Source organism: Procambarus clarkii, chromosome 16 (assembly GCF_040958095.1).
Source record: "Procambarus clarkii isolate CNS0578487 chromosome 16, FALCON_Pclarkii_2.0, whole genome shotgun sequence".
Taxonomy (NCBI): Eukaryota; Metazoa; Arthropoda; class Malacostraca; order Decapoda; family Cambaridae; genus Procambarus; species Procambarus clarkii.
In genome coordinates this window covers 27,650,991-27,676,743 of record NC_091165.1, presented here as the reverse complement: position 1 = coordinate 27,676,743, position 25,753 = coordinate 27,650,991, and the positions used below count along the sequence as shown (strand labels likewise).

At 46.1% G+C, this 25,753-nt stretch overlaps 1 protein-coding gene across 4 annotated transcripts in view; it reads left to right on the top strand.

Moving 5' to 3' along the window:
* Positions 1–25,753, top strand: part of LOC123760006 (myogenesis-regulating glycosidase) — a 58,671-nt gene that overhangs the window by 23,760 nt on the left and 9,158 nt on the right. Inside the window, exons 2-8 of one of the 4 annotated variants that reach the window (XM_045745343.2) lie at positions 782–1,581; positions 1,845–1,933; positions 5,216–5,490; positions 18,774–18,890; positions 21,165–21,270; positions 25,055–25,183; positions 25,352–25,557. In XM_045745343.2, the coding sequence (XP_045601299.1) occupies positions 783–1,581; positions 1,845–1,933; positions 5,216–5,490; positions 18,774–18,890; positions 21,165–21,270; positions 25,055–25,183; positions 25,352–25,557 (1,721 nt within the window). In that variant the 5' untranslated portion in view covers position 782. Of the gene's footprint in view, positions 1–781; positions 1,582–1,844; positions 1,934–5,215; positions 5,491–9,118; positions 9,959–18,773; positions 18,891–21,164; positions 21,271–25,054; positions 25,184–25,351; positions 25,558–25,753 lie in introns of those variants that run through there. The other 3 variants (XM_045745344.2, XM_045745345.2, XM_045745346.2) reach the window with 3 other exon arrangements.

Sequence of the window (25,753 nt, the reverse complement as noted above, 5' to 3'; positions counted from 1 at the left end):
CAGTGGGACCTGTCCATGGCGAAAATGAATGGATGGGGTCGAGTTGACGTGGCGCGATGCTGTCACATAGGGTGCCGGTCGGCCGAGGGGACAGCACACTGGACTTGTGATCCTGCGGTCCCAGGTTCGATCCTGGGCGCGAGAAATAAGGGGCAGAGTTTCTTTCACCCTATGCCCCTGTTACCTAGCAGTAAAATAGGTACCTGGGTGTTAGTCAGCTGTCACGGGCTGCTTCCTGGGAGTGGAGACCTGGTCGAGGACCGGGCCGCGGGGACACTAAAGCCCCGAAATCATCTCAAGATAACCTCAAGATAGGGTGCCACTCACCTACACGTAGGAGAGCAGTACCCACCCTTAAAGAGGCAGGGCGCCAACTACCCTAACAGAGGAGGGCAGCACTCACTCTTAAAGACACAGGCGGCACCCACCCTCACTGTGTGGATGTGTGTTTCTGTGCGTGATTTTGCATTAACTGGAAGCTTTATATCCTGCTCTAGCTGCATGCTAGGAATTAACATAGGCTTGGGCAAGTTTGTTTGTTTGGGTAACTGAGTCATGATTCAAATACTTGAATCACTAATTAAATATTCTCGATACCAGTATTCTGGCTTGTGAGTATTTGTAAGCTCAACTTCTGGGGTTTCTGGGTGTTTGTAGGGGCACTTTACCGGATCTTGTGTATTCGTACCGCCAATTTACCGGATCTTTATCAGGTTATGGGTATTTTCGCATTAGTTTTAACCGTGAATACTAATGTTCTAATGCTTACATCCTTCCCCAGGATGGCAGAGAATCAGCAGAAGCGCATCAGTGGGATTCTCAAGCCGACCTCCTCCTCCTCCAGGGCCCTCAGGAGGTCCTCCTCAGACGAAACCCTTGCCGGTGTCACTCTAGTCACGTGTCGTCTCACCTCCCCGGTCAACAAGAGTAGCAATCAGCTGACGCAGCCCGTAACCAATGGCTCCAGATCCCCACCTACAGCACCTTCCAGCATGATCGACGTCAACACGCCCCCCTCTTTAGCCTCACCTCAGCGTGTAAAACTTTTACCGGGGACGTCGGAGACCTCATTGATGGTCCCGATGGATATGGAGACAGCTACGACGGTGGCGCCGACGAATGAGACAACTGCTCCAACGGTGTCGCCGACAAATACGAAGGCGGAAGCGAAGACCGCTGCGACGGTTGCGTCGCCTGCGAAGAGGTCATTGTTTCCTCCTTACAAAGAACGTTTTGCCTCAGCGAGGAGCGACAGAGCCGGAAGCGCTCCTGTAAACCTTCGTCCTAATGTACTTAGTTTAAAACCAGAGAGCCCATCGACTGCCAGAAGAAAGGGGTGCCTGGCGGACTTGAAAGCGAGCGTGAGGAGCATGCTGCCTCCGCTAGCGACAAGCCACAAGCCTGACGAGACAACTCCCTCTGGCACACCCACCACGGTGGACAGAGGAGTCTTCACTATATCTCCCCCTGTCAAAGGAAATGTTTCTCACCCACTGTTGACACAGAAAGCTGTCCCGTGCGAGGGTGACCCCTTCGATCAGAGGCGCAAGATCTCGTCTGCATCAATCACCCATCCAGAAGGTATGTGAAGCCTGCCTGCAAACAGTTTTACTGGCAGAAATAAACAATTCCCAATTGAATTTCTTCCTGGTCATCAACTTGTGTTCAGATTGCAACTCTACAAAATCTGTTTATATAGTAATTCGTATCCAAACCATACATTTAGCGGTAGCTATTCAAGACTGAGTAGTCTGCTGAGAGAAAATGGGTTCAGTTGTTGAGTAGAGCATTGTGTGAGAGTGAGGGGAGACTGCAGCAGCTGATGTTTACTGTGGATCTTTCAGGCGAGGAAGGAGACCACGAGCCGGTGTGGCAGAGGCGACTCTCACAGCTCTTCGTGCCCCCAACCGACAACGACCTCGACCCTGAACACGTGAGTCCCTCCACATCCATCTTCCAGCATCTCTACTTCCTCTCTCCTACCTCTTCCTCACTTCCTCAACTCCTCCCTCAACCCCTCCCTAACTCCCCTCTCGGTCTTCTCCATTTTCTCTTCGCTCTGCCCCTCCCTCTGCCCCAAGTAACGCTTGGGTTACTTGTACGAGAGACGGAGATCTTACAAGATCAGACGCAACGTGAGTCTTGATTATTTCCTTCACTTCCTACCACTTGTGGCACGTTTGTACACCTCTTTTGTGTGCACTCATATATTTACTCATATGTGCACTCATACGTTCACTCACCTGTCTGTACTCACATATACGCATTGTCGAGGATCGGGCTACAGCTCATGAGCCCGTCTCTCTTGTTCGTTGTTGTTACAGATTCAGCTACTCGGAACAAGTTCTAAGTATCTCTTTTCATTAGACATTGGGTCTCTATTATCGTGAATAATGTTGATATTGAGTGCGTTTCAGCGATGTGTTAGAGCATAGTTTCAAGCATAGGTTAACATGAAGTTTATATATGGAGAGTTTGAGAGGGTTTAAGTAGGATCTGTCTCGTATGGGCCAATAGATCCTCCCTCCCCCACTATAGTTTACTTTATTGTTGTGGTATTATGTTGTGAAGGTGGGCAGGTAGTTCGGTAATTATAATGTATAACAACCGCTGCAAGTGACAAATGTTTGTCTGGTGATGACCTCAGCGGTGTGTGAGAGTGGGTCTCAAGTTCAGGTAACGCTCACCACTTTCTTTCCTATTGGAGGGGATTGGTAAAGGAGTCCGGTGTTTAAGGCACTTGTGCACAGTGAGAATGAGAAATTGATGGTCTCAGGGGAATTGGGTAGTTGGAGGAAGGGAAGAGAGAGATTATTATTCTCCTTGAGAGAGGGTGGAAGATGACAGGGATGTACAATACATGGTTGAAAAGGGAGAGATGAATATTTGAGTGTTGTATTGGTGCGTGCGTGGATATGTGTGTGGATATGTGTGTGTGTGTGTGTGTGTGTGTGTGTGTGTGTGTGTGTGTGTGTGTGTGTGTGTGTGTGTGTGTGTGTGTGTGTGTGTGTGTGTGTGTGTGTGAATGTGGGTTCGTGCGTGGGTGTGTGTGTGTGTGCGTGCGTGGATGTGGGGGAGCGCTGCTACACCAGACTCCCACCTTAGAATAGCTAACAGTGTTGTAGCCGGTGTGGGAGTGTTGGGAGCCGCGGTCACGAGGCAGACGCTGCCGCCAACCCTGCCCTGTGTCGCCCAGTGAGCCCTGTGTCGCCCTGTGTCACCCTGTGTCACCCTCCCCTCTCCCTTCTCACGGTTCCTCCTAGTGTACATGCACTCCCCTCAACCCCTTACCACTACACGTGTTACCCTTCTACACACCTCAATGTATTCATCAGCTTCCCGCTAAACAAGTGAGTCACGTCTTCATATTGTCCGCCAGGAGAGTCGGGATGAGTCGTGTCAGGACTGTAATAACCGCAACACACTGACACCAAACACACGATGACAAATTGTGTTGTGATGGGGTGTGAGAGTGGGTGTTGGGGCCGGGTGTTACATCCCTACACCCTGAATCAACACCCTCCTCCTCCCCTCCCCCCACCACAACCAGGTGTTCGCTCCCCACACACATGTTTATTCGACATCAGCTGACATCTGGCAAGGGTTCCCGCCACAAATCTGTGCTTTGTTTACATCAAACGAGTCTACCAAATGTGCGTAATTATAGTCTGAAATGAACACACGGTGAGCGTCCGGCTGGGCGTCCGGCCGCCTAGTTCAGCTTCTTTGATGTGAATGAACTCAGACAAACAGTTGATTAAAAATTCAGTCAAGAAGTGGCTCAGCCAAATAGCCAGTCAGCAAGTAAATCAGTCAATAAATAAGTCAATCAGCCAGTCAATCAATTAACAGTCAGTCAGTTAATCTAGGCTGAGTGACTGACTGTTAATTAATCAATTAATTAGTCAATCAGCCAGCTGACAGTCAGACAGATATTAAACCAGTCTAAAGAGGTACACGTGTTACTAAACAGATGTTGTATTAGTGAAGTAAGAGGCAGCAGCTATCTTGTTGGGCCGCGTTGGGCGCGTAAATAGTGCAACACCACTTAATGTTGAAGTGTGTCTGTGAGTACGCAGGTATACTAGGGGTCCTTCTTGAGTATACCCAGTCTTAGGTATACTCGGGTGGTTCTTGGGAGTATACCCAGTCTTAGGTATACTCGGGTAGAGCTCATGGGGTTATTGAGAGTATACCCAGTCTGAGGTATACTCGGATGTAGCTCAGGGGGTTCTTAAGGGTATACCCAGTCTTAGGTATACTTGGGTGGCGCTCATGTGGGTTCTTGGGAGTATATTTAACCTCGGGTATCTATTTACTATTTGTAAACAGGGGCATCAGGTGAAAGAAACGCTGCCTATTTATTTCTGCCTCGGCCGGGAATCGAACCCAGGATTTAGAAACAAATCCACAAGGGCCGTGACGAGGATTCGAACCTACGTCCGAGAGCATTCCAGACTTAGGACTACGACCCCGAGGGCTGTCTGCTCGGTTAGGAGGACGCGCGCGCGCGCGCGTGTGTGTGTGTGTGTGTGTGTGTGTGTGTGTGTGTGTACTCACCTAGTTGTGCTTGTGGGGGTTGAGCTTTGCCTCTTTGGTCCCGCCTCTCAACCGTCAATCAACTGGTATATAGATTCCTGAGCCTATTGGGCTCTATCATATCTATATTTGAAACTGTGTATGGAGTCAGCCTCCACCACAATGCTTCCTAGTGCATTCCATTTATTAATTTAACTACTCTGGCACTGAAAAAAAAATTTCTAACGTCTCGGTGACTCATTTGGCTACTAAGTTTTCCACCTGTGTCCCCTTGTTCGTGTTCCACCCGTGCTGAAGAGTGTCTTTTTCCATCCTGCCAATTCCCATGAGAATTTTGTAGGCGGTTATCATGTCTCCCCTTTCTCTTTTGTTTTCCAAGGACGTGAGGTTCAACTCCTTCAGCCTTTCTTCGTAACTTATACCTCTGTGTGAGAGTGAGAGTTATAGAGTGAGTGTATGTACGTGTCTATATGCACTTACCTAAGCGTGCTTGTAGGGTCGTATTCATGTTCCTGAGCATCGCCTGTTTGCGCATGTGTGTGTGCGTTTACCTATCAGTACATCTGGCAGAGGGGGGGGTGGGGGTGTGTGAGATAGGTTTTGAGATACAACATTTCAAATGCTGTGTGTAGAGAGAGGTTTGCCTGTACTTACTGAGCGATGTTTTGTGCTGCAGGAAGCGGAGGAATCGAGCCAGCTGCTGCCCAAGTCGTCCTCAGCGCTCATCCTCCAGAAGCGAGTCACCCCTGACAGCTCCCCCTCCTCCTCTCCCGGCGACCAGCGCAGGGAGCCGGAGAGAGGCAGGGAGAGGAAGAGGAGGGAGGGAGTAGTAAGGAAGGAGCAGGGCAAACCCAAGACTCAGTCCAGGATCATCTTCCTGGACGACAAGTACCAGCAGCAGGAGGAGGAGGTCCCGGCCGCCCCTAAGGCCGTCGTCGACGATATCGACAGGTGAGTAGCTGTGGGGGAGGGTGTGTGTGTGGGGGGGGGGGTAGCAGTCTAGGAGTGCCAGAGAGGATATCAATAAAACATGCGGTAGATATTAATGCCGGTACTGTTGTGGGAAGGTAAGTGGGAGTGATGCATGTGTGATTGCGGGAGGCAGAGGGCCTACTTGCTTGTGTAGGGGAGCTCTTCGCCGGGTGTGTGTGTGCTGTGTCACTCACACATACACACACACACGCAGACACACACGTGTAGATATGATAGTAGTAGACAGTAGATCTGTTTCAAATGTGGATATGATAGAACCCAGTTGGCTCAGGAACCTGTACACCTGTTGATTGACGGTTGAGAGGCGGGACCAAAGAGCCAGAGCTCAACCCCCGCAAGCACAATTCGGTGAATACAATTAGGCGAGTACACCCAGACGCAAGGTGAGCACACATGAGTGAACAAGACACAAGGAAGCGGGTGTGATAACCCAGCATGTGCTCACCAGATGCTGCTCCATACACCCCCAACCTTTCACCCTAACCACACATTACTGACCTAAGCAAACCACATAACCTATCGAGTCCGATGCATAGAAAACGTGAATATTTGTGAGGTGTTACTTTTCTAATAGATTGAAATTGTAAAATTGCTTATGATAATGTGAAAAAATGCGACCTACGACTTGAGGTTCAAGTTCAAGTAAGTTTATTGAGAAAAAGGAAGTACATCTCAAAAGGCTAGAGTAGCTTTGGCTATTTCTACCCTCCTCTATATAAGGTCCCTCAAGGAGCTCACAAACCCATACAGTACACAATTATTAATTATATTCTATATTTCACATTCCAATGGTAATTACATGGCATATCGTGAGATCTATTGATTACGCTGCCCCTGTCATGTCTTGCTTTGGTACAGGCAGACTAAACAAGTTTGAGAAGATACAAAGCTGGGAACAAAGGATGGAAGCGACCCCCATACACTGCAGGTGCAGTGTATGGGGGTGACTGTAGCGTGCGGGAATGATCTGCAAGTGAAGGTTTACGGTAGCCAGGGAACACTTGAGGGTGGTAAGTTGTATGCAGGCCAGGAGGAGGAGGAGGAGGCTGTGGTGGTAGAGGGGGATCGCCTGCACTCAAACCTCAAACCTTTCCTACAATCTCACTCTTACTAGTCCCTCAAGGCCTTCCTACTGAGAGTATGCAAGTAGCATAGACTAAAGGAAACCGTGCAGAAGGTCTGTTGACCCCCTCTATGGCTCCTATGGGTATCCACCAAAACCCATTCATATATATGTCTAACCTACGCTTGAAACAGTAAAGTGATCCCCCGTCTATCATCTTACCCCTAAACTGTTGCATAAATCAACGACCTCTCATGACCATACTTGTGGTTCATTCTACGGCATATTATGCTGTTATTACACAAACTTGTAGCACAGTGGTCTGCGTCCTCGGCTCACAACCCAGGGACCCCGGGGTCAATTCGTGGGCAAGGCAGAAACAGTCGGGGGACGTTTCCTTTTTTACCGGATGGCAGTTCATCTTGCAGTCAAGACACACGTGGGACGGAGTGAGACGGTGTTGTAGGGTGCATGCTGCTAGGCCAGGGTGTGTGTGTGTGTGTGTGTGTGTGTGTGTGTGTGTGTGTGTGTGTGTGTGTGTGTGTGTGTGTGTGTGTGTACTCACCTAATTGTACTCACCTAATTGTGCTTGCGGGGGTTGAGCTCTGGCTCTTTGGTCCCGCCTCTCAACCGCCAATCAACTGGTGTACAGATTCCTGAGCCTATTGGGCTCTATCATATCTACATTTGAAACTGTGTATGGAGTCAGCCTCCACCACATCACTTCCTAATGCATTCCATTTACTAACTACTCTGTCACTGAAAAAGTTCTTTCTAACGTCTCTGTGGCTCATTTGGGTACTCAGCTTCCACCTGTGTCCCCTTGTTCGCGTCCCACCAGTGTTGAATAGTTCATCCTTGTTTACCCGGTCTATTCCCCTGAGGATTTTGTAGGTTGTGATCATGTCCCCCCTTACTCTTCTGTCTTCCAGTGTCGTGAGGTGCATTTCCCGCAGCCTTTCCTCATAACTCATGCCTCTTAGTTCTGGGACTAGTCTAGTAGCATACCTTTGGACTTTTTCCAGCTTCGTCTTGTGCTTGACAAGGTACGGGCTCCATGCTGGGGCCGCATACTCCAGGATTGGTCTTACATATGTGGTGTACAAGATTCTGAATGATTCCGTGTGTGTGTGTGTGTGTGTGTGTGTGTGTGTGTGTGTGTGTGTGTGTGTGTGTGTGTGTACTCACCTAATTGTACTCACCTAATTGTGCTTGCGGGGGTTGAGCTCTGGCTCTTTGGTCCCGCCTCTCAACCGTCAATCAACTGGTGTACAGATTCCTGAGCCTATTGGGCTCTATCATATCTACATTTGAAACTGTGTATGGAGTCAGCCTCCACCACATCACTTCCTAATGCATTCCATTTACTAACTACTCTGACACTGAAAAAGTTCTTTCTAACGTCTCTGTGGCTCATTTGGGTACTCAGCTTCCACCTGTGTCCCCTTGTTCGCGTCCCACCAGTGTTGAATAGTTCATCCTTGTTTACCCGGTCGATTCCCCTGAGGATTTTGTAGGTTGTGATCATGTCCCCCCTTACTCTTCTGTCTTCCAGTGTCATGAGGTGCATTTCCCGCAGCCTTTCCTCATAACTCATGCCTCTTAGTTCTGGGACTAGTCTAGTAGCATACCTTTGGACTTTTTCCAGCTTCGTCTTGTGCTTGACAAGGTACGGGCTCCATGCTGGGGCCGCATACTCCAGGATTGGTCTTACATATGTGGTGTACAAGATTCTGAATGATTCCTTACACAGGTTCCTGAACGCCGTTCTGATGTTAGCCAGCCTCGCATATGCCGCAGACGTTATTCTCTTTATGTGGGCTTCAGGAGACAGGTTTGGTGTGATATCAACTCCTAGATCTTTCTCTCTGTCTGTTTCATTAAGTACTTCATCTCCTATTCTGTATCCTGTGCCTGGCCTCCTGTTTCCACTTCCTAGTTTCATTACTTTGCATTTACTCGGGTTGAACTTCAACAGCCATTTGTTGGACCATTCACTCAGTCTATCCAGGTCATCTTGTAGCCTCCTACTATCATCCTCTGTTTCAATCCTCCTCATAATTTTTGCATCGTCGGCAAACATTGAGAGGAACGAATCTATACCCTCTGGGAGATCATTGTGTGTGTGTGTGTGTGTGTGTGTGTGTGTGTGTGTGTGTGTGTGTGTGTGTGTGTGTGTGTGTGTGTGTGTGTGTGTGTGTGTGTGTGTGTGTGTGTGTGTGTGTGTGTGTGTGTGTGTGTGTGTGTGTGTGTGTGTGTGTGTGTGTGTGTGTGTGTGTGTGTGTGTGTGTGTAAGGGCTGTATATATATATATTGAGAGGGGGCAGGCCGGGAGAGGAGAGAGAGAGAGAGAGAGAGAGAGAGAGAGAGAGAGAGAGAGAGAGAGAGAGATAGTAAAAGAGAGGGGGTTAAAGATAATGCCTCTGTAATGACTCTAGTCCAAGAGGAAACATTATTAGCAAGAGATAAAGAGATAAAGAAGATAATGATGACATCACCTGCGATCGAGGTAGGTGCCTGGTCCAGCGTGGGGGGTGGCCGAGCCGACCAGTGACTCGCTGGGTCTAGTGCGGGACTCTCGCCCTAGGGAACGCCTCTCCCTTCTCTTTCGTCCCGCTACCACCCTAAATACGTTTTCTTCCTGAAGGCGGCTCGGGAGAGGTTATCTACCTCGAGGTTGTCTCCAGAGGACACTCTGGGAGCGGCTCTTGACCGGGGGAGAGAGATGGCGTCTCTCGAGGAAGTCTCGCTTTCCGGAGAGGAGGAGGAGGTGGAGGCCGGCATCGTGTGTCATAGTGACATCGTGGGTGAGGACGGCACTATCCCTTACATGGATACCGTGACTGAGGATGAGACCGTGCGTTACCGTGACACCGTAGCCGACGACGGCACCGCGCGTTACAGTGACATTGTGGTGATTGAGGATGGCACTATACCTTACGTGGACACTGTGTCTGAGGATGGTACCTCGCCTCACAGTAACACAGTGACTGAGGACGGCACCGTGGCTCACAGTAACACGGACGGCACCGTGCCTCACAGTTACACTGTGTCTGAGGACGGCACCGTGCCTCACAGTTCTACCGTAGGTGAGGACAGCACCGCGTCTCACAGTAACACCGTAGCAGAGGACGGCAGCGCATCTCACAGTAACACCGTAGCAGAGGACGGCACCGTGCCTCACAGTTCTACCGTGGCTGAGGACAGCACCTCGTCTCAGAGTAACACCGTAGCAGAGGACGACAGCGTGTCTCAGAGTAACTCCGTGGCCGCGGGTGTAAGAGGCAGGCTCCCTCCTGTGGTAGTGGAGGTGGTGCGACTCCCCTCGCTCTTCCGCGCGCCACCCAAGAACGAGGAGATATGGTAGGAAATTGAGGGTTTATGAGGTGTTGAGTCTGTGTCAATGGTGAGGGTGTGAGGCAGGTGAAGTGTTGAGTGTTTTGAGGGTGTGAGGGACGTATATGCTGGGGTGTACTCATCTAGTTGTGCTTGCGGGGGTTGAGCTCTGGCTCTATGGTCCCGCTTCTCTATTGTTAATAGAGATGTACAGATTCCTGAGCCTACTGGGCTCTGTCATATCTACATTTGAAACTGTGTATAGAGTCAGACTCAATCACATCACTGCCTAATGCATTCCACCGGTTAACTACTCTGACACTGAAAAAGCTCTTTCTAAAGTCCCTGTGGTTCATTTGGGTATTCAGTTTTCACTTGTGTCCCCTTGTTCGCGTACCACAAACAGTTTATCTTTATCTACTCTGTGAATTTCTCTGAGAATTTTGTAGGTAGAAATCATGTCTCCCCTAACTCTTTTGTCTTCCAGTGTCGTGAGGTTCAGTTCCAGTAATCTTTCCTCATGGCTCATTCCTTTCAGCTCGGGGACTAGCCTGGTGGTATACCTCTGAACCTTTTCTAACTTCGTTTTGTGTTTCACTACATGCGGACTCCACGCTGGAGCCGCATAATCTAGTATTGGTCTGACATATGAGGTATACAAGATTCTGAAGGATTCCTTACACGTTTCTGAAGGCAGTTCTTATCCAGCCTTGAATATGCCGCTGACGTTATCCTTTTGATGTGGGCTTCTGGGGACAGGTCTGGTGTAATATCAACTCCCAGATCTTTCTCTCGTCCTGACTCCTGAAGGATTACCTCTCCCAGCTGGTACCTTGTGATCGACCTACTATGGCCGGTCTAACGCTACCTAATACCTTCCTCCTGGTTGGTGGTGTGTCCCCCGTGGCGGCAACCTTCACGTGGGAGTGAGGTGTGGGTGACCCCGGCAGGCTGTGTGCTGGCGGGTGTCTTGGGGCCCCTGGTAGGCTCGCCCTTGCCAAATTATACTGGGGGAAGGACGAGACTTGCGCTGTTGCTACCCCATTATGTATGTCGTGCTTGGCCACCCCTCTATTCAACTTGGACTGGTCGGTAGAGAGAAGGCCTATACAGAGTCGGCGTTCGACCGGTCTTTACAGTGTCGGCGTTCCACCGGCCTATACAGAGTCGGGGTTCGACCCCCGATGGCCCAAGTGGATTTGCACTGTTCCTTAACCTCTGTCCTTATATTCCAGCTCCTTGTCCTCATATTCCTTCCATGTGCTATATACTCACACTGGCATAGCGCTCTCTCCTGACAATTACCTTATGTTTTCATCTGGAAGTTGAGTGTGTCCAGCAGCAGCTGCGACTCATTGGCCGCCACACGCGTCTCTGGTATGAGGACAGGGTGTAAACACCAGTTCAATGGACGATGAATCAGTTGAAGAGTGTGACTACTATTGTTCTGACCGGGGTCATGCGGGCTTCAGAGGGCGAATATTCCAATTGGTTCTTGTCTAATGTTTACCCTTAGACGCGAGTCTGCTTGGCTCCATACACAGGCGACGAGTCACAATAACGTGGCTGAAGTATGTTGACCAGACCACACACTAGAAGGCAAAGAGACGACGACGTTTCGGTCTGTCCTGGCCAATTCTCAAGTCGAAACGTCGTCGTCCCTTCACTTTCTAGCGTGTGGTCTGGTCAACATGGTTCCATACACCTCCCGTGTTACCCCGGGTTGGCCTCAAGCTCTCGTACCTACCCTTGCTGGGCTTCTAGGAGTGTCTGAGGCTGAGGGGAGGGGCGAGGGACGCCAATGTTAACACTTAAACTGCATTTCGTTTTCATCTTCAACCTCTAAAGCTCGTGTGATGAATGACTGGGCACCAGTCTACTGAGGCCCTTGGGGACAAACTCGGTGAGCTTTGTCGGATTACAGAGCATAGTCTCCTCCGGTTCTTTCTTTTAAGGGGGAACAAGTTGGGATTCTAATTCTGCATCTTGAGATGCAGATGTAAGAGATCAAGAGGCTGGGGATAGAACACTTCAGCATTTAGGAAGCTTGGTGTCTCTCTCACTGGCCCGCAATACACTTCACATCCATACTCAGAATTCATACTCATCCAGACTCACAGTTTGTGAGTGTGTGAGTGCCGCCCCGCCGGCCCCCCCCATCCCCCCCCACTAACAGTTTATGAGTGTGTGAGGGCGTACAGAGGCGACTGTGCCAGGGCGCCGCACCTGCCTCACTATATATTTGATCAGTCAATAAATCTTGCGTGTAAGAGTGTATTTACTAAAGATTTTGTGCTTAGGTGTTTGTAGACAAGACTGTAGGCACGTGACTGGTCCCAGAGCTGAGGAGGGGACACAAGACTTGTCCTAGATCAGAGGAGACACAAGACTTGTCCTAGATCAGAGGAGAGACAAGACTTGTCCTAGATCAGAGGAGACACAAGACTTGTCCTAGATCAGAGGAGACACAAGACTTGTCCTAGAACAGAGGAGAGACAAGACTTGTCCTAGAACAGAGAAGGAGACACAGGTACAGCCAGGGGGAAGGGGGTGAGAGAGCTCAGCCACACAGAGTTACAGTCAACAGTAAAGAGAGGACAGGTGATAAAATGGTTAAAGATAATAAGGGCAATTGCCAGAGAAGAAGAAGAATATGAAATATTCAAAATGTTGAGCGTAAAGGGCCAGAGGACTCTGGCGGAGGCTAGATGATAGGCTGTGAGGAAACACCTCTTGAGTGTTGAGTGAAAAACCCGTGAGCAAGAGGAAGCAACCACAAGGGGAATTAGTAGTCTGCCACCATCCGTTGTTGTGTATGTAGATATAACAAGGGTACAAAGGAATAAGGTGTCATGGCGCTGGACCGCCGATAGGTGTATCCTGATGAGGACTGTGAATAATGTCAACAAACGTCTGTGTCAAGTTCTGGCCGGAATGCTGCTAATAATTGCCTTATTAAATATCAAAATACTGCACCTACCAAATAACCACTGTAATCGAGTCCTATGTTTTTATATAAATAAAATATTTATTACTATTACTATTATTATTATTATTATATTTGTAAAGAAGCAGCAAGGCGGCTGTAGTGACGGGAAACAAAACCCGTAAATGTAACCATAGTTTTAAAAGCAAAAGATATGTTACGAGAGAAGTGACCACACTGGACGAGCGACACCTGGAGGGGCGAGATGCAACACTTGAAGCCCGATGCCCTCACCGAGTGAATCCTGGTCCTTCTGCAGTGGTAACACTTGCGACCTGGCCGTGACGCAGTGACGCAGTGCTCCTTGAACCAGTGGGTCGGTTATGTTGCTGGCCGCAGCGGTTAGCCTGCTTGCGATTCATGAGGTGGACAGGAGGTCCTGCGCACAGTGCGCGAGGAGTGTCAAGCGCGCGCATCCTGCTCCACAACCTACCTGTTGTTGTTTTAGATTCAGCTACTCAGAACATAAGTTCCAAGTAGCACGGACTATGGTGAGCCCGTAGTGGACTTACCTGGCACAGGAGCGGTGCTGTGTATGTGTACAACCTACCCTTGTCCATGCCTCATATATCAACTCATTCTCTCGATTTGCCTCTTCGTAAAAAATACAATTGTTTTTTCTCTAACTAGAAAACGTACGACTCCAAGCAGCAACCAAACCTATCGAGACCGAAGCTTAGAAAACGTCAACTATAATTTATACTAATTATATAAAAGCCACTATAGCGTAATAGTGGCTTTAGGCATCGTATGTACGAGCTCTTATCTATAAATCCATCAACTTTTGTATCTCACCTTGTATATATGTACTTTACCTGAATCAATATTTGTATTTGTATGTCGTATTTTTTAACGGATTGATCAATTCCGTTACAAATGCGACGTATTAGACGAGAGGGCGGCGGTCAGTCGGTTTCACTATCGGGTCCAGCAACCAGGAGGCCTGGTCGACGACCGGGCCGCGGGGACGCTGAGCCCCGGAAGCACCTCAAGGTAACCTCAAGGTAACCTCAAGGTAGTTCCCAGGAAGAGTTCATTCAGGTAGGTGACGGAGGGGCGGCAGGCGGGCCCCTGCTAAGGCCCCTCCACACACTGTACTTTACAAATATTTTTATCTTTTAAAAACCATTTACATCGGCATTTAAGATAATTTGACATTTGAAAATTCTGTTGGAAATGAGGACGAGATTACGGCGTTATCGGTACGATGGTGAGGAGCCAGCGGCGGTAATCTGTGATAAGGACCGCGGGTCAAGTGTTCTGCGTTCCTAAGACGCTATAGTCAGCCTCGTCGCCGGCACTTCCCGCCCTCCTAACATGAGAGGGATGTTGTTATAGATTCAGCTACTCGGAACAACTTCCAAGTAGCACGGGCTAAGGTGAGCCCGTAACTTACCTGGCACAGGAGCGGAGCAAGTAGCACGGGCTATGGTGAGCCCGTAGTGGACTTACCTGGCACAGGAGCGGTGCTCGGACTATGATGAGTGGGATTCTACAGCGGCCGCTATAGTTTTCTTTGCACTAAACTTTATTACGACTTTGCACTCGAGGAACAGATGCATAAGGTGAAAGGAAATGCTGCCCGAACACTTCTGTCCTGACGCGGGAATTGACCTCCGCGATTATCATTCAAATTCAAATAAGTTTATTGAGGTATAAATACAGACAAAGGGATGAGGCAGCTCAAGCTATTCACACCTCGTTCAGTACAACGTGTTCATACATATATATAGACACACATATCACAATCAGCATTTTACGCGAATTTCTGAGTGATAAATATATACATTTTATGCCGCGATCATCGGTTGTGATCAGACGACTTAATGCACACGTGTGTGTGTGTGTGTGTATGAACTCACCTAGTTGTGCTTGCGGGGGTTGAGCTCTGGCTCTTTGGTCCCGCCTCTCAACTGTCAATCAACAGGTGTACAGATTCCCGAGCCTATTGGGCTCTATCATATCTACACTTGACACTGTGTATGGAATCAGCCTCCATAAGCATCCACACACACACACACACACACACAGCCTGTGTATGTGTGTGTGTGTTTGAGAGAAATATATGTAGTAGATATAACAGGGAAAATAGATTGGTTAGAAAGGCGGGGTCCAAGAGCTAGTAGCTCGATTCTGTAGGCACAAATAGTAAATACACATATCCCCAGGCAGGGAGGAGAACACGGCTCCTTGCTCACGTGTCCTCGCCTAGTTGTGCTTGGAAGGTTGGGCTCTAGCTCCTGTCGGTGGTTTAATAGCGACTCACAAGTCTCCAAATTCTCGTGTCACCCACTTTTGAAACCAATAACCGCATGGTTTCTATTATCCTTCAGAAAATATTAAAGGTCACATTATGAGATCGAACTTGCTTTCCTGGACTTCCATGAGGCACGGGTTCGAGCCCATTAAGTGGTTATCTTAATCATCTTGAGATGATTTCGGGGCTTTTTAGTGTCCCCGCGGCCCGGTCCTCGACCAGGCCTCCACCCCCAGGAAGCAGCCCGTGACAACTAACACCCAGGTACCTATTTTACTGCTAGGTAACAGGGGTGAAAGAAACTCTGCCCATTGGTTCTCGCCGGCGCCCGGGATCGAACCCGGGACCACAGGATCACAAGTCCAGCGTGCTGTCCGCTCGGCCGACCGGCTCCCCAATATTTTGTGGTCCCAATATTTTATCGCGAATTTCACGGTTTTGCGAGTTTATTGTGCTATTGTACTTACCTAAATGAGCTTGTGTGGGCGGGAGGGGGGGAGTGGTGGGCGGAGGGGGGTGGGGGCGTAGACACGGGGAAAGGCACCAATTGTACGAGACTTGCGCCGATTGTATTCAAGTTGATAAAAACACCTCCTAACAATAAACTAAATTGTTGGCGCTGGCAAAGTACAGCGGTTGGCTCCAGGTGCCAAGACAACAACAATGGCTGGCCGGGTTATTTTCACAGTGCCCCACACACTTGCGTTACTCAACCTCACCTCTGTCATATTAGCGTCCACCAGGTCCGGGACACCGCCTCACACACATTGTAATGATTATATTTATTTAAACGTTACTTTTTGCCTGTCTTGCGCGTACGTGTGTGTGTGTGTGTTCATACCTAGATGGGCTGCAAGGGTTGAGCTTCAGCTCCCGGGCAAGCTTTTACGCCTGTGGTCAAAGGATGGAGTTGGTTACTTGTCCCTCGAGTTCTGTTGTTCTTAGTTTTGAATTCATGTATGGAGTTAGCCTTCACTACCTCTCCCTCCATATGTGGAGTCAGCCTCCACACTCTCGTCCTGCCCCACACCCGTGGTGCAGGACGCTCTGAGTGACTCCTTGTTCAAGGTACTGAATGCCGTCCTCACATAAGGCACCACCGCTGATGTTATCATGTTGACGTGCGTCTCAGGCCGCGCTAGTACAGTCTAAGACCTGAGCACAATTTCACCACTCTTAAGTCATCATTACTCTTTCAGTAAACATAACTCAACCTAACCCATCCCATCCCATGCCAACCCAACCTAACCAAAATATGTTGTTATAGATTCAGCTACTCGGCACAAGTTCCAAGCAGCACGGCCTATGGCGAGCCCGTAACTTACCTGGCACAGGAGCGGGGCAAGTAGCACGGGCTATGGTGAGCCTCCCCAAAATATGAGATCAAATTTTGTTTCATATCTGGCTGGAAGGGGTACCCGGGTCTCTTCCCCCCCTCCCGTCTTTATGCCCTCTTCCCTCCCACAAACCCCCCGAACAACTCTATGGGAAACACAACAAATATTTCAGACCTGACTTCATGAAAATCGCATGGGGGAGGAGCGGTGTCTATAAATGCCGATATTTTCAAAGCCATCACTGACTGACATGTGACACTCCCCTACTCAAAATAATTTATCTTGGAAATATGAGTAAGACGAGCCCAAACGTTTAACCTCCAACCTTGAACAAACAGACATCCTGTTAAACAGATATAAATATACGCAAGGGTGTGACCTGATGACGTCACAATGAAATTATTTTCCTTGAAAATGTGTAGAATCACGAAAGTGATCAGATTAATCCTGTGTTGATTCTTCCATATGTACATACAAATATCAATAGTCTTTTTTATATATTACAAGTGTCTCAAGAAGCAGACCACAACAGTCTCTATAAAAAGGTAATTTACATCTGCGGTGACCCATTTACTCGGTTACTAAGTGTGTCCACTCACAAGATGTGTGGCGCTGCCCAATAAACTCGCCCCTCGGGGCAAAATTTAATCAATTTAAATTTAATCCTGCTCCACACCCACCCAACTGGGCGGCAGCTTTACAGTCACGTGCAGGCGGCACCTACAGTAAAGCAAACTTTGGATACTTGGCTACAATTTCTGGTAGTACGTCATTATGAATGATGTACTCACACATTTCTTGAACACCAATGAAGTACTCACACATTTCTTGAAAACCAATGAAATACTGACCCATTTCTTGAACAGCAATGATAGTGTTATCTCAGAACTCGGCGATTTTTTCACTTTCGGTTACAGTGACGAAAGTGACGTATGTGAATAGATCTGCTGGCAGTGTTTACAGTGACGTCTTCAAGAGCAGGTGGTGCACACTCCCAGAGGTACTTTTACCCGAGCCTAGGGGGTAGTAGCGTCTAGAATGCTAACCTTATTGGAAGATCTATAGATGTGCGGGTTTTCATAATAAAAATATTGATTAATAGGGATAACTTGTGTCAATTTCACTTTGACTCAGTTTTATTAGATTTTATCCAGAGTAAATCACTATTTATTTTTAATGTTGTTATCTGCATCTTCAACACACGTGTGTATCTGTATTCTGGCTTCACAATGGTGTGTGTGTGAGAGAGAGATCCCTCTCTCTCACACTCTCTCTCACTCTCTCTCACTTAAGAGAGAGTGAGAGAGAGTGAGAGAGAGTGTGAGAGAGTGTGAGTGTGTGAGAGTGTGTGAGAGTGTGTGAGAGTGTGTGAGAGTGTGTGAGAGTGTGTGTGTGTGAGAGTGTGTGTGTGTGTGTGTGTGTGTGTGTGTGACAGTGACAGTGAATTAGCCATAGGAAGAATCACAAACAGTGTTTAGTTTAGTTCATTCACTATGCACCCTATACCCATCCTATAGGCCTTAGTGGACCCCCCATACCTATCCTATGAGCGGTAGTAGAAAAGGTTAGTGGTACATAGCGAAGTCAGGAACTAAACCTCCAAAATTCATTTAGCTACGCAAGTTGCAGTCTTGATAAGCTAGTTGCACAAGTTTAATGTATATTTTATTATATCAACAATGGCACAAAGAGAGAGAGAGGGGATGGTAATGAAGCAGAGCTTAGCTGTGAGTAGTGTGTTCCTCGGGCCCTCACGCGCGCTCACCCGCCATCATTGACATTCCCAGCAACCTGCGGCTGGGTAGTGTGGCCAGCATTCCTGGCCCTCATTATCAATACTCTTTATCCACTCATTATTCTTCACGTGTAGTATTCTGTACTTTGTATTTTTCTTGATGTTTTGTGTATTGTTTTATTTATAAAGGTGCCCAGGGATAGAGGTATCAGTAGTACACATTTACGCACACATGTAGATATGATGTGTTCCATGAAATTATGCCACGTGTAAAGCATGCAAGCTCTCTTAACATGCGAGTTAATTGTGCAATAACATTTGTGAATTCCTCAGTTTGCTTTCAGTGTGAAATTAATTCTGTGCACGTATAAGCACCTCATACCTTAAACCTACCTTACTGCGCTGTGGTATGGCGACTTGTAGCCAGCTAATGCGTGGTCTTGTCTCTCCCTCTACCCCCCTGTGGGTGTGTTCCTGCCTCGCATGACCCCTCACCTCACCTGGCATGCCCTCCTTCGCTTGTATAGTGATGCCTCGTCCTCAATACACACATCTGACGAAGAAGAGGAGCCTGGCGGAGATGATTACACGTCGTGGGATGACACTATATGTTCCAACCGCTCTGCCTACTTCAAGATGTATTAGTAAGTGGTGACCTGTCTTTAGCGCTGACATCTATGTTCTTTCATCTAACACTAAATCATGATAGAAACATCACCTTAACCATTTTATACACACACACGAGGTATTTTGTTTTGTTGTTTTGAAGATTCAGTTACCGGGAACACAAAGTTGCAAGTAGCACGGGCTATGGTGAGCCCATAGTGGACTTAAATGGCACAGGAGCGGGGCTGTAACGGCATACACATATACGTCATCTTAAGGCACGCGGCTGGTGTGGGATGTACCCTACTCAGCTGCCTTGCTGGTGATGGGAGTATGATACTAATGCAGTTGTGCTAATGTGTATTCTCTAGCACCATCTTATTGCTTAATTGTAAGCAAATCAAATGAGCCGTGTACAGTAAGACATGCGGGCTAGAGAGAGCCAACACTGGCCTGGGCTAGAGAGAGCCAACACTGGCCTGGGCTAGAGAGAGCCAACACTGGCCTGGGCTAGAGAGAGCCACCACTGGCCTGGGCTAGAGAGAGCCAACACTGTCCTGGGCTAGAGAGAGCCAACACTGGCCTGGGCTAGAGAGAGCCAACACTGGCCTGGGCTAGAGAGAGCCAACACTGGCCTGGGCTAGAGAGAGCCAACACTGGCCTGGGCTAGAGAGAGCCACCACTGGCCTGGGCTAGAGAGAGCCAACACTGTCCTGGGCTAGAGAGAGCCAACACTGGCCTGGGCTAGAGAGAGCCAACACTGGCCTGGGCTAGAGAGAGCCAACACTGGCCTGGGCTAGAGAGAGCCAACACTGGCCTGGGCTAGAGAGAGCCAACACTGGCCTGGGCTAGAGAGAGCCACCACTGGCCTGGGCTAGAGAGAGCCAACACTGTCCTGGGCTAGAGAGAGCCAACACTGGCCTGGGCTAGAGAGAGCCAACACTGGCCTGGGCTAGAGAGAGCCAACACTGGCCTGGGCTAGAGAGAGCCAACACTGGCCTGGGCTAGAGAGAGCCACCACTGGCCTGGGCTAGAGAGAGCCAACACTGTCCTGGGCTAGAGAGAGCCAACACTGGCCTGGGCTAGAGAGAGCCAACACTGGCCTGGGCTAGAGAGAGCCAACACTGGCCTGGGCTAGAGAGAGCCAACACTGGCCTGGGCTAGAGAGAGCCACCACTGGCCTGGGCTAGAGAGAGCCAACACTGTCCTGGGCTAGAGAGAGCCAACACTGGCCTGGGCTAGAGAGAGCCAACACTGGCCTGGGCTAGAGAGAGCCAACACTGGCCTGGGCTAGAGAGAGCCAACACTGGCCTGGGCTAGAGAGAGCCAACACTGGCCTGGGTTACAGTCTAGTGGGATAAGTGACTCATGGCTCCTGCTCCTCATCTCTTCTCTCAACCTTTAATCAATGCTGGTCTTGTTACCAGTCCTGTATTTGACTTTTTCCCCTCACTTGTGCCCTTTAATCTTTCTACTTTCATTTGTATTTCTTACTTGCTTGTGCTTGTTGTTAGTGATCTTCATTCTTATTACTTTTTTGTTCAACACTGTGTTTCTTACTCTGGGCGAGGAGCAGCCGAGTCACTTCATGTCACATCACAGTCAGATACATATGCAGAATTCTCTTAACACATATTTAAGGTGCTTCTTTTACAATGTTAATGCCTCAAGATTTTAAGAAATACCTCGCACAAGAGGATGCAGGAGGTCGCTCCGTCAAGAATAAGGAGCTTCAAAGGGTACACTGTAGAGGCATGTATTTGCATGCTTAGTGCTGGGTGTGTATAAACAAGAGGATGGATTCTCTTGGTAAAATATACACACACAGTAGAGAACCAAAAGGCAGTCTTGAGCGAAGCATAGTATGCCAAGAGGATGTTTAGGGACCCATGTATCCGGTGTGTAAGAAGTACCATTAACTACAGAATACAGAGGACCTCAGATCCTGTTCCCCTGCCTTCGTCCCTCCGACACCAATGCACAATACAATGAAACATGATATTTAGCGCTTGATGAATATAAAATAAGTTTTATCCTGCACACACCTGATCGTTGTAGAATTGAATTCCTTCTGTTTACTTTTATCAAGCGTCTTTTGAGTTAAAAATAGTTTTGTATTAAACATTAAGTGGCTGTCAGTTTTATTGATAAAATATATAAAATAGGTCTGTCAGGTCTCAAGATTTTATCAAGAGACATTATTTTTCTATATGTTGAGCATATGAATGGCTAGAAGCGACTGCCGTTGAAGTGTCTTGTATCAAGTAGGAGTTATGCCAGTTCTGAATAGTTATATCAATTGATTATTCCAGCTCGCAGCGAGGCATCATAGGCGGTAACCGCGAGGAGAGCAAGTCTAAGGCCTTACAACCCTCGTCTCACAACTCTCTCTCATCACTCATACAAGAAAAAATGGGGGTAAGTGCAATGGTGTTGCTTGCAGATTCAACATTTTCTAGAAGATTACTAGTAAATATTCTTAAGAAGTTTTTATCTTATTTATGGTAATTACAAACTACTAATATTACTGATTCATATATAATAATAATAATAATAATAATAATAATAATAATAATAATAATAATAATAATTAATAGTAATGTTTATTCAGGCAAAAGTACATACATTCAAAATGAGTTACAAACAGAATTTTGGATTTCTAGATAGAGCTAGTACATACTATGCCTAAAGGCACTAATATACACAGCATTTCGGACAAAATGTATTACTGTATAGGTTCAGTGCTGTATTTAATTTCTTAAATCACAGAACCTTAACTTTCATGGATGGATGAACATTCAATCCCTGGGATTGTTAAGTTAGCTGTAAGTTTCAGGGACCTTCAGGAATTTACAGATTTAACCTGAAGGTTGAACCTGTAAATATGTAAATGGGGGGACCTCTGACAAGCCGCCAACTTCCTATCCTCGTCGAGGCCACTAGAGTGTTAGTGGCTCTCATGTAAATTTAGGTAAATGGAAGCACCTTGAGCCAATACTATTTGCTGATGATAAAACCTTAATTTTTTCACACTCTAACCCAGTTATCCCTACTGACTCAGTAAATACCCAACTCAAAAAAGTCCATATGTGACTGACTACTAACAAACTCACCTTTAACACTGAAAAAACATATTACATGTTACAATATTTGGAAATAAAGTAGTTAATCTAACAGAGCTAGGAATAAGTAACACCCAGATTGAGAGAATAAGATACCGTAAATTACTTGGCATACACATAGACAATTTATTGAACATTACTTGTAATGTAGTGTAATTGCCATATAGTAAAAAATTATTGAAAACTCTATGTACGCTCTATAAAATCCACTACTATGTACATCACTCAGATGACGCTATATTATTCACTCATTTATCCATATTTCGCCAACAATATTTGTGTATGGGGATTTTTGACTGAAAACTACTTCAAGCATATAATTATTCAACATAAATCAGCAATTTGAATAATAACAAACAGCATGCAACAACTTTACTTAAATTATAAAACATGCAAAATAAAAATTTTGGTGGTCACTCTCTATTACTCCCTTATCTATCCATATCTCAACTATGGTATTTGTGCTTGGGGCTCTACTACCCAAAATCACTTACGTCCTCTAATTACTCAACACAAAGCTGCTATTAGGACAATATCCAATTCTGGCCCCAGACATCACTCGGTACCCCTACTCAAATCTCTGAATATGTTAGACATTAAGTCACTGCACATTCTCTCATGTGTATTATACATATATAAAACGCTAAACTATAATGCCAATCCTGATCTCAAAAGCTTCATAGAAGGTTGTAACAGAACCCATGAGCACCACACCAGAAATAAATACAGTTTTGATATTCCTAGAGTACGACTTAATCAAACTAGAAATGCTCTACAAATCAAGGGGCCCAGAATGTGGAATGACCTTCCCAACCATGTTAAAGACTGTACCTCTCTCAACCAGTTTAAGTTAAAAATGAAGCAATACCTAATAAATTCCCTGTAACCTACCTTACCCTTCTATTGTCAACCAATGTCTGTTTTTCTTTAAAGAGCGCTGTTTGTCGACATAATTGTATTTGTGTTGCTTTTTCATCTATGTTTTCATTTCTTGTTTTCATTCTACTCATTATGCTCAATTAGTATTAAGCTTGTCATTTAAGTTTATCATGCCCGAAACGCTTTGCGTAATAGAGGCTTTAGGCATTGTATGTACTAGCTCTACCTATAAGTCAACCAATCTTTGTAAAAATTTATTGTATGTATGTACCTTACCTAAATAAAAATTATTATTATTATTATTATTATAAAAAGCTCAAAAAAGCTCAAGTCACTCTCCAGTTTACTGTCTTCAAGACTACATTGCAATACTAATCCTGACTTGAAACACTTCATAGAGGGCTGTAACAGAACCCCCAACTCCCTAAACCCCTCCTTACCCATAAACCACAATATGGTATAGTTATACAACCTGCAGATTCCGCTGACTACAGGAAGTCTGGAGGCATCTACTGAAGCCAGTTCAACTTTCACATATAACCCCCTATGCACTCTGTTTTAAGTAAAGTTCTTCATCAACATACTTAACCTACACCAGAGTGCATGGGGTTTATATGTAAAACTTGGACTGGCTTCAAAAGAAGCCTCCAGACTTTCTGTGCATTCAATAAAATTCCAGGTTGTATAACTTATACCATGTTATTGTACAGGGGTAAGGTGCACTGCCGGGAGTACCTTCATCACTGGTTCGAGTTACCTCATTACTCCAGTTGATTTTCTCATATATATATATATATATATATATATATATATATATATATATATATATATATATATATATATATATATATATATATCACATTAGTGAGATTTCTATGTGAATTAATATTATTATTATTATTATTATTATTATTATTATTATTATTATTATTATTATTATTATTATTATTATTATTATTATTATTATTGGGAAAATCCATAGGAGCCGTGATGAGATTTAAACTTATGTGCTGGGTGTTTCCAGGCACATGCTCTAGACAACTAAACCATGCCATGGTCAAAGGATTGCAACTTGGGTACTACTGCACCCATGAGGATTCCTTGAGGCTTCCACTGAAGCCGAACCAGGGTTTCCCACAATCCCCCCATGCGCTCTTGACTCTGTCATCTAGGAATGTTCTTCCTCTGATGCTCCTCTTTCAATACGGAGAGAGTAATCACACTAACATGACTGCATCAATGAGAAATCTGCAGGACACCCAGCAGTTATGTGCTGGGTTTTCCCAGACTCACACTCTAGATGACTAGACCACAGCATGGTTGAAAAGGATGGCAACTACTACTTCTGCATGGGGGGATTGTGCGATGCCCTGGTTTGGCTTCAGTGGAAGCCTCAAGGAATTCTCGTGGGTGCAGTAATATTCCAGGTTGCAATCCTGTTGACCATGTCGTGGTCTAGTTGTCTAGAGCGTTAGCCTGGGAACATCCACCGCATTGGTCCAAATCCTCATCACAGCTCGTACGGATTTTCTCATTGATGCAATGACATTAGTGTGATTACTCTCTCTGTTTAATATTATTATTATTATTATTATTATTATTATTATTATTATTATTGTTATTATTATTTTTATTATAATAATGTTTCGGCTTCAGTGAGCAGGCAGTTCCATGAATTTATAACCCTTCAGGCAAAAAAAGCATCACCAATATTTTGTCCTGCGTTGTGGCTTGTTAAGCTTGAAAGCCAATGGTCTAAAATAAAGTACCCTGTAGTTCACACTAAGTATTAATTATCACTGAAAATAATTCATAATTCATCGTGTCAGGAACAGGCAGTCAGTACAGTATATATTATATACAGTATACATAATAGGCTTATATCGAGGTCCACCCAAGGTCGAATTACTGACCCTTCCCAGGAAGCAACCCTACAAGAAGTTAACTACTGGGTACCTATTTACTGCTAGGTTTACAGGGACATTAGGTGATAGGAAACACAACCAGTCATTTCTGTCCCACCCAGGATTCCTGATTGTGTGTTGAGTGTGTGAACTTGACTGCATTACTGGGACCCTATTATCATATTTCATGTGATTTCATTGTGCAAACCTAATGTACCGAGTGGTTCAAAGGACTTAACTTTAACAGTGATTAGATGATTATTGCATAAATGATTGTTTCTGTTCTGCTGACAACAGAAACCAAATACACCAGCCACAAAGACCCGGGCAGAGATTGGACTGATGGTGCTTGTTGTGTTGTTATTCGTCACCATTGTACTTGGCATCTCCCTCACCACATACTTTTACAATCTTCACTTACTTGAGGTAAGAAACCTTGCATTATTTATTTATTACAATATTTAAATTGTTAATGAAATTGTACAAAAATGTTGTTTGTAAATAAATTTGTCAATACTGCATAGTATAACAATTTCGTAAACACAATTCATAGATTTGTGTTGTCTCATACTTGTGTATTCTCCATCTCTGCAGCTCTCTATATTTAACTGCATCAAGTTCTATGAATCTCCAAGGATTCTGGAAATTTATAATGCAGAATGGAAGCCTCTCACTACAGTACATCTAGGGAGCAGCCTCCCACCAAACTCAATACCTGAGGACTGCACAAATTATCTCCATTACCTCAAAAGGCACAATTACACTATGCCACACAAAAGACCAGATGATGATGATTATGAGTAAGTAAATTTTGTACTGTGTACATATGTTGGTGAAATATGTTGTACACACTTTGTACACCACAAAGTGTGAGACTGAATATCTGGCTTAGCTCCACACATGCAGAATTAGCTGCACTACAACTTGCCACTAATGCACTGAAGAACAGTGGAGGAGTAATTTTCTGTGATTCAAAGTCAGCTCTTCAGGCCCCTA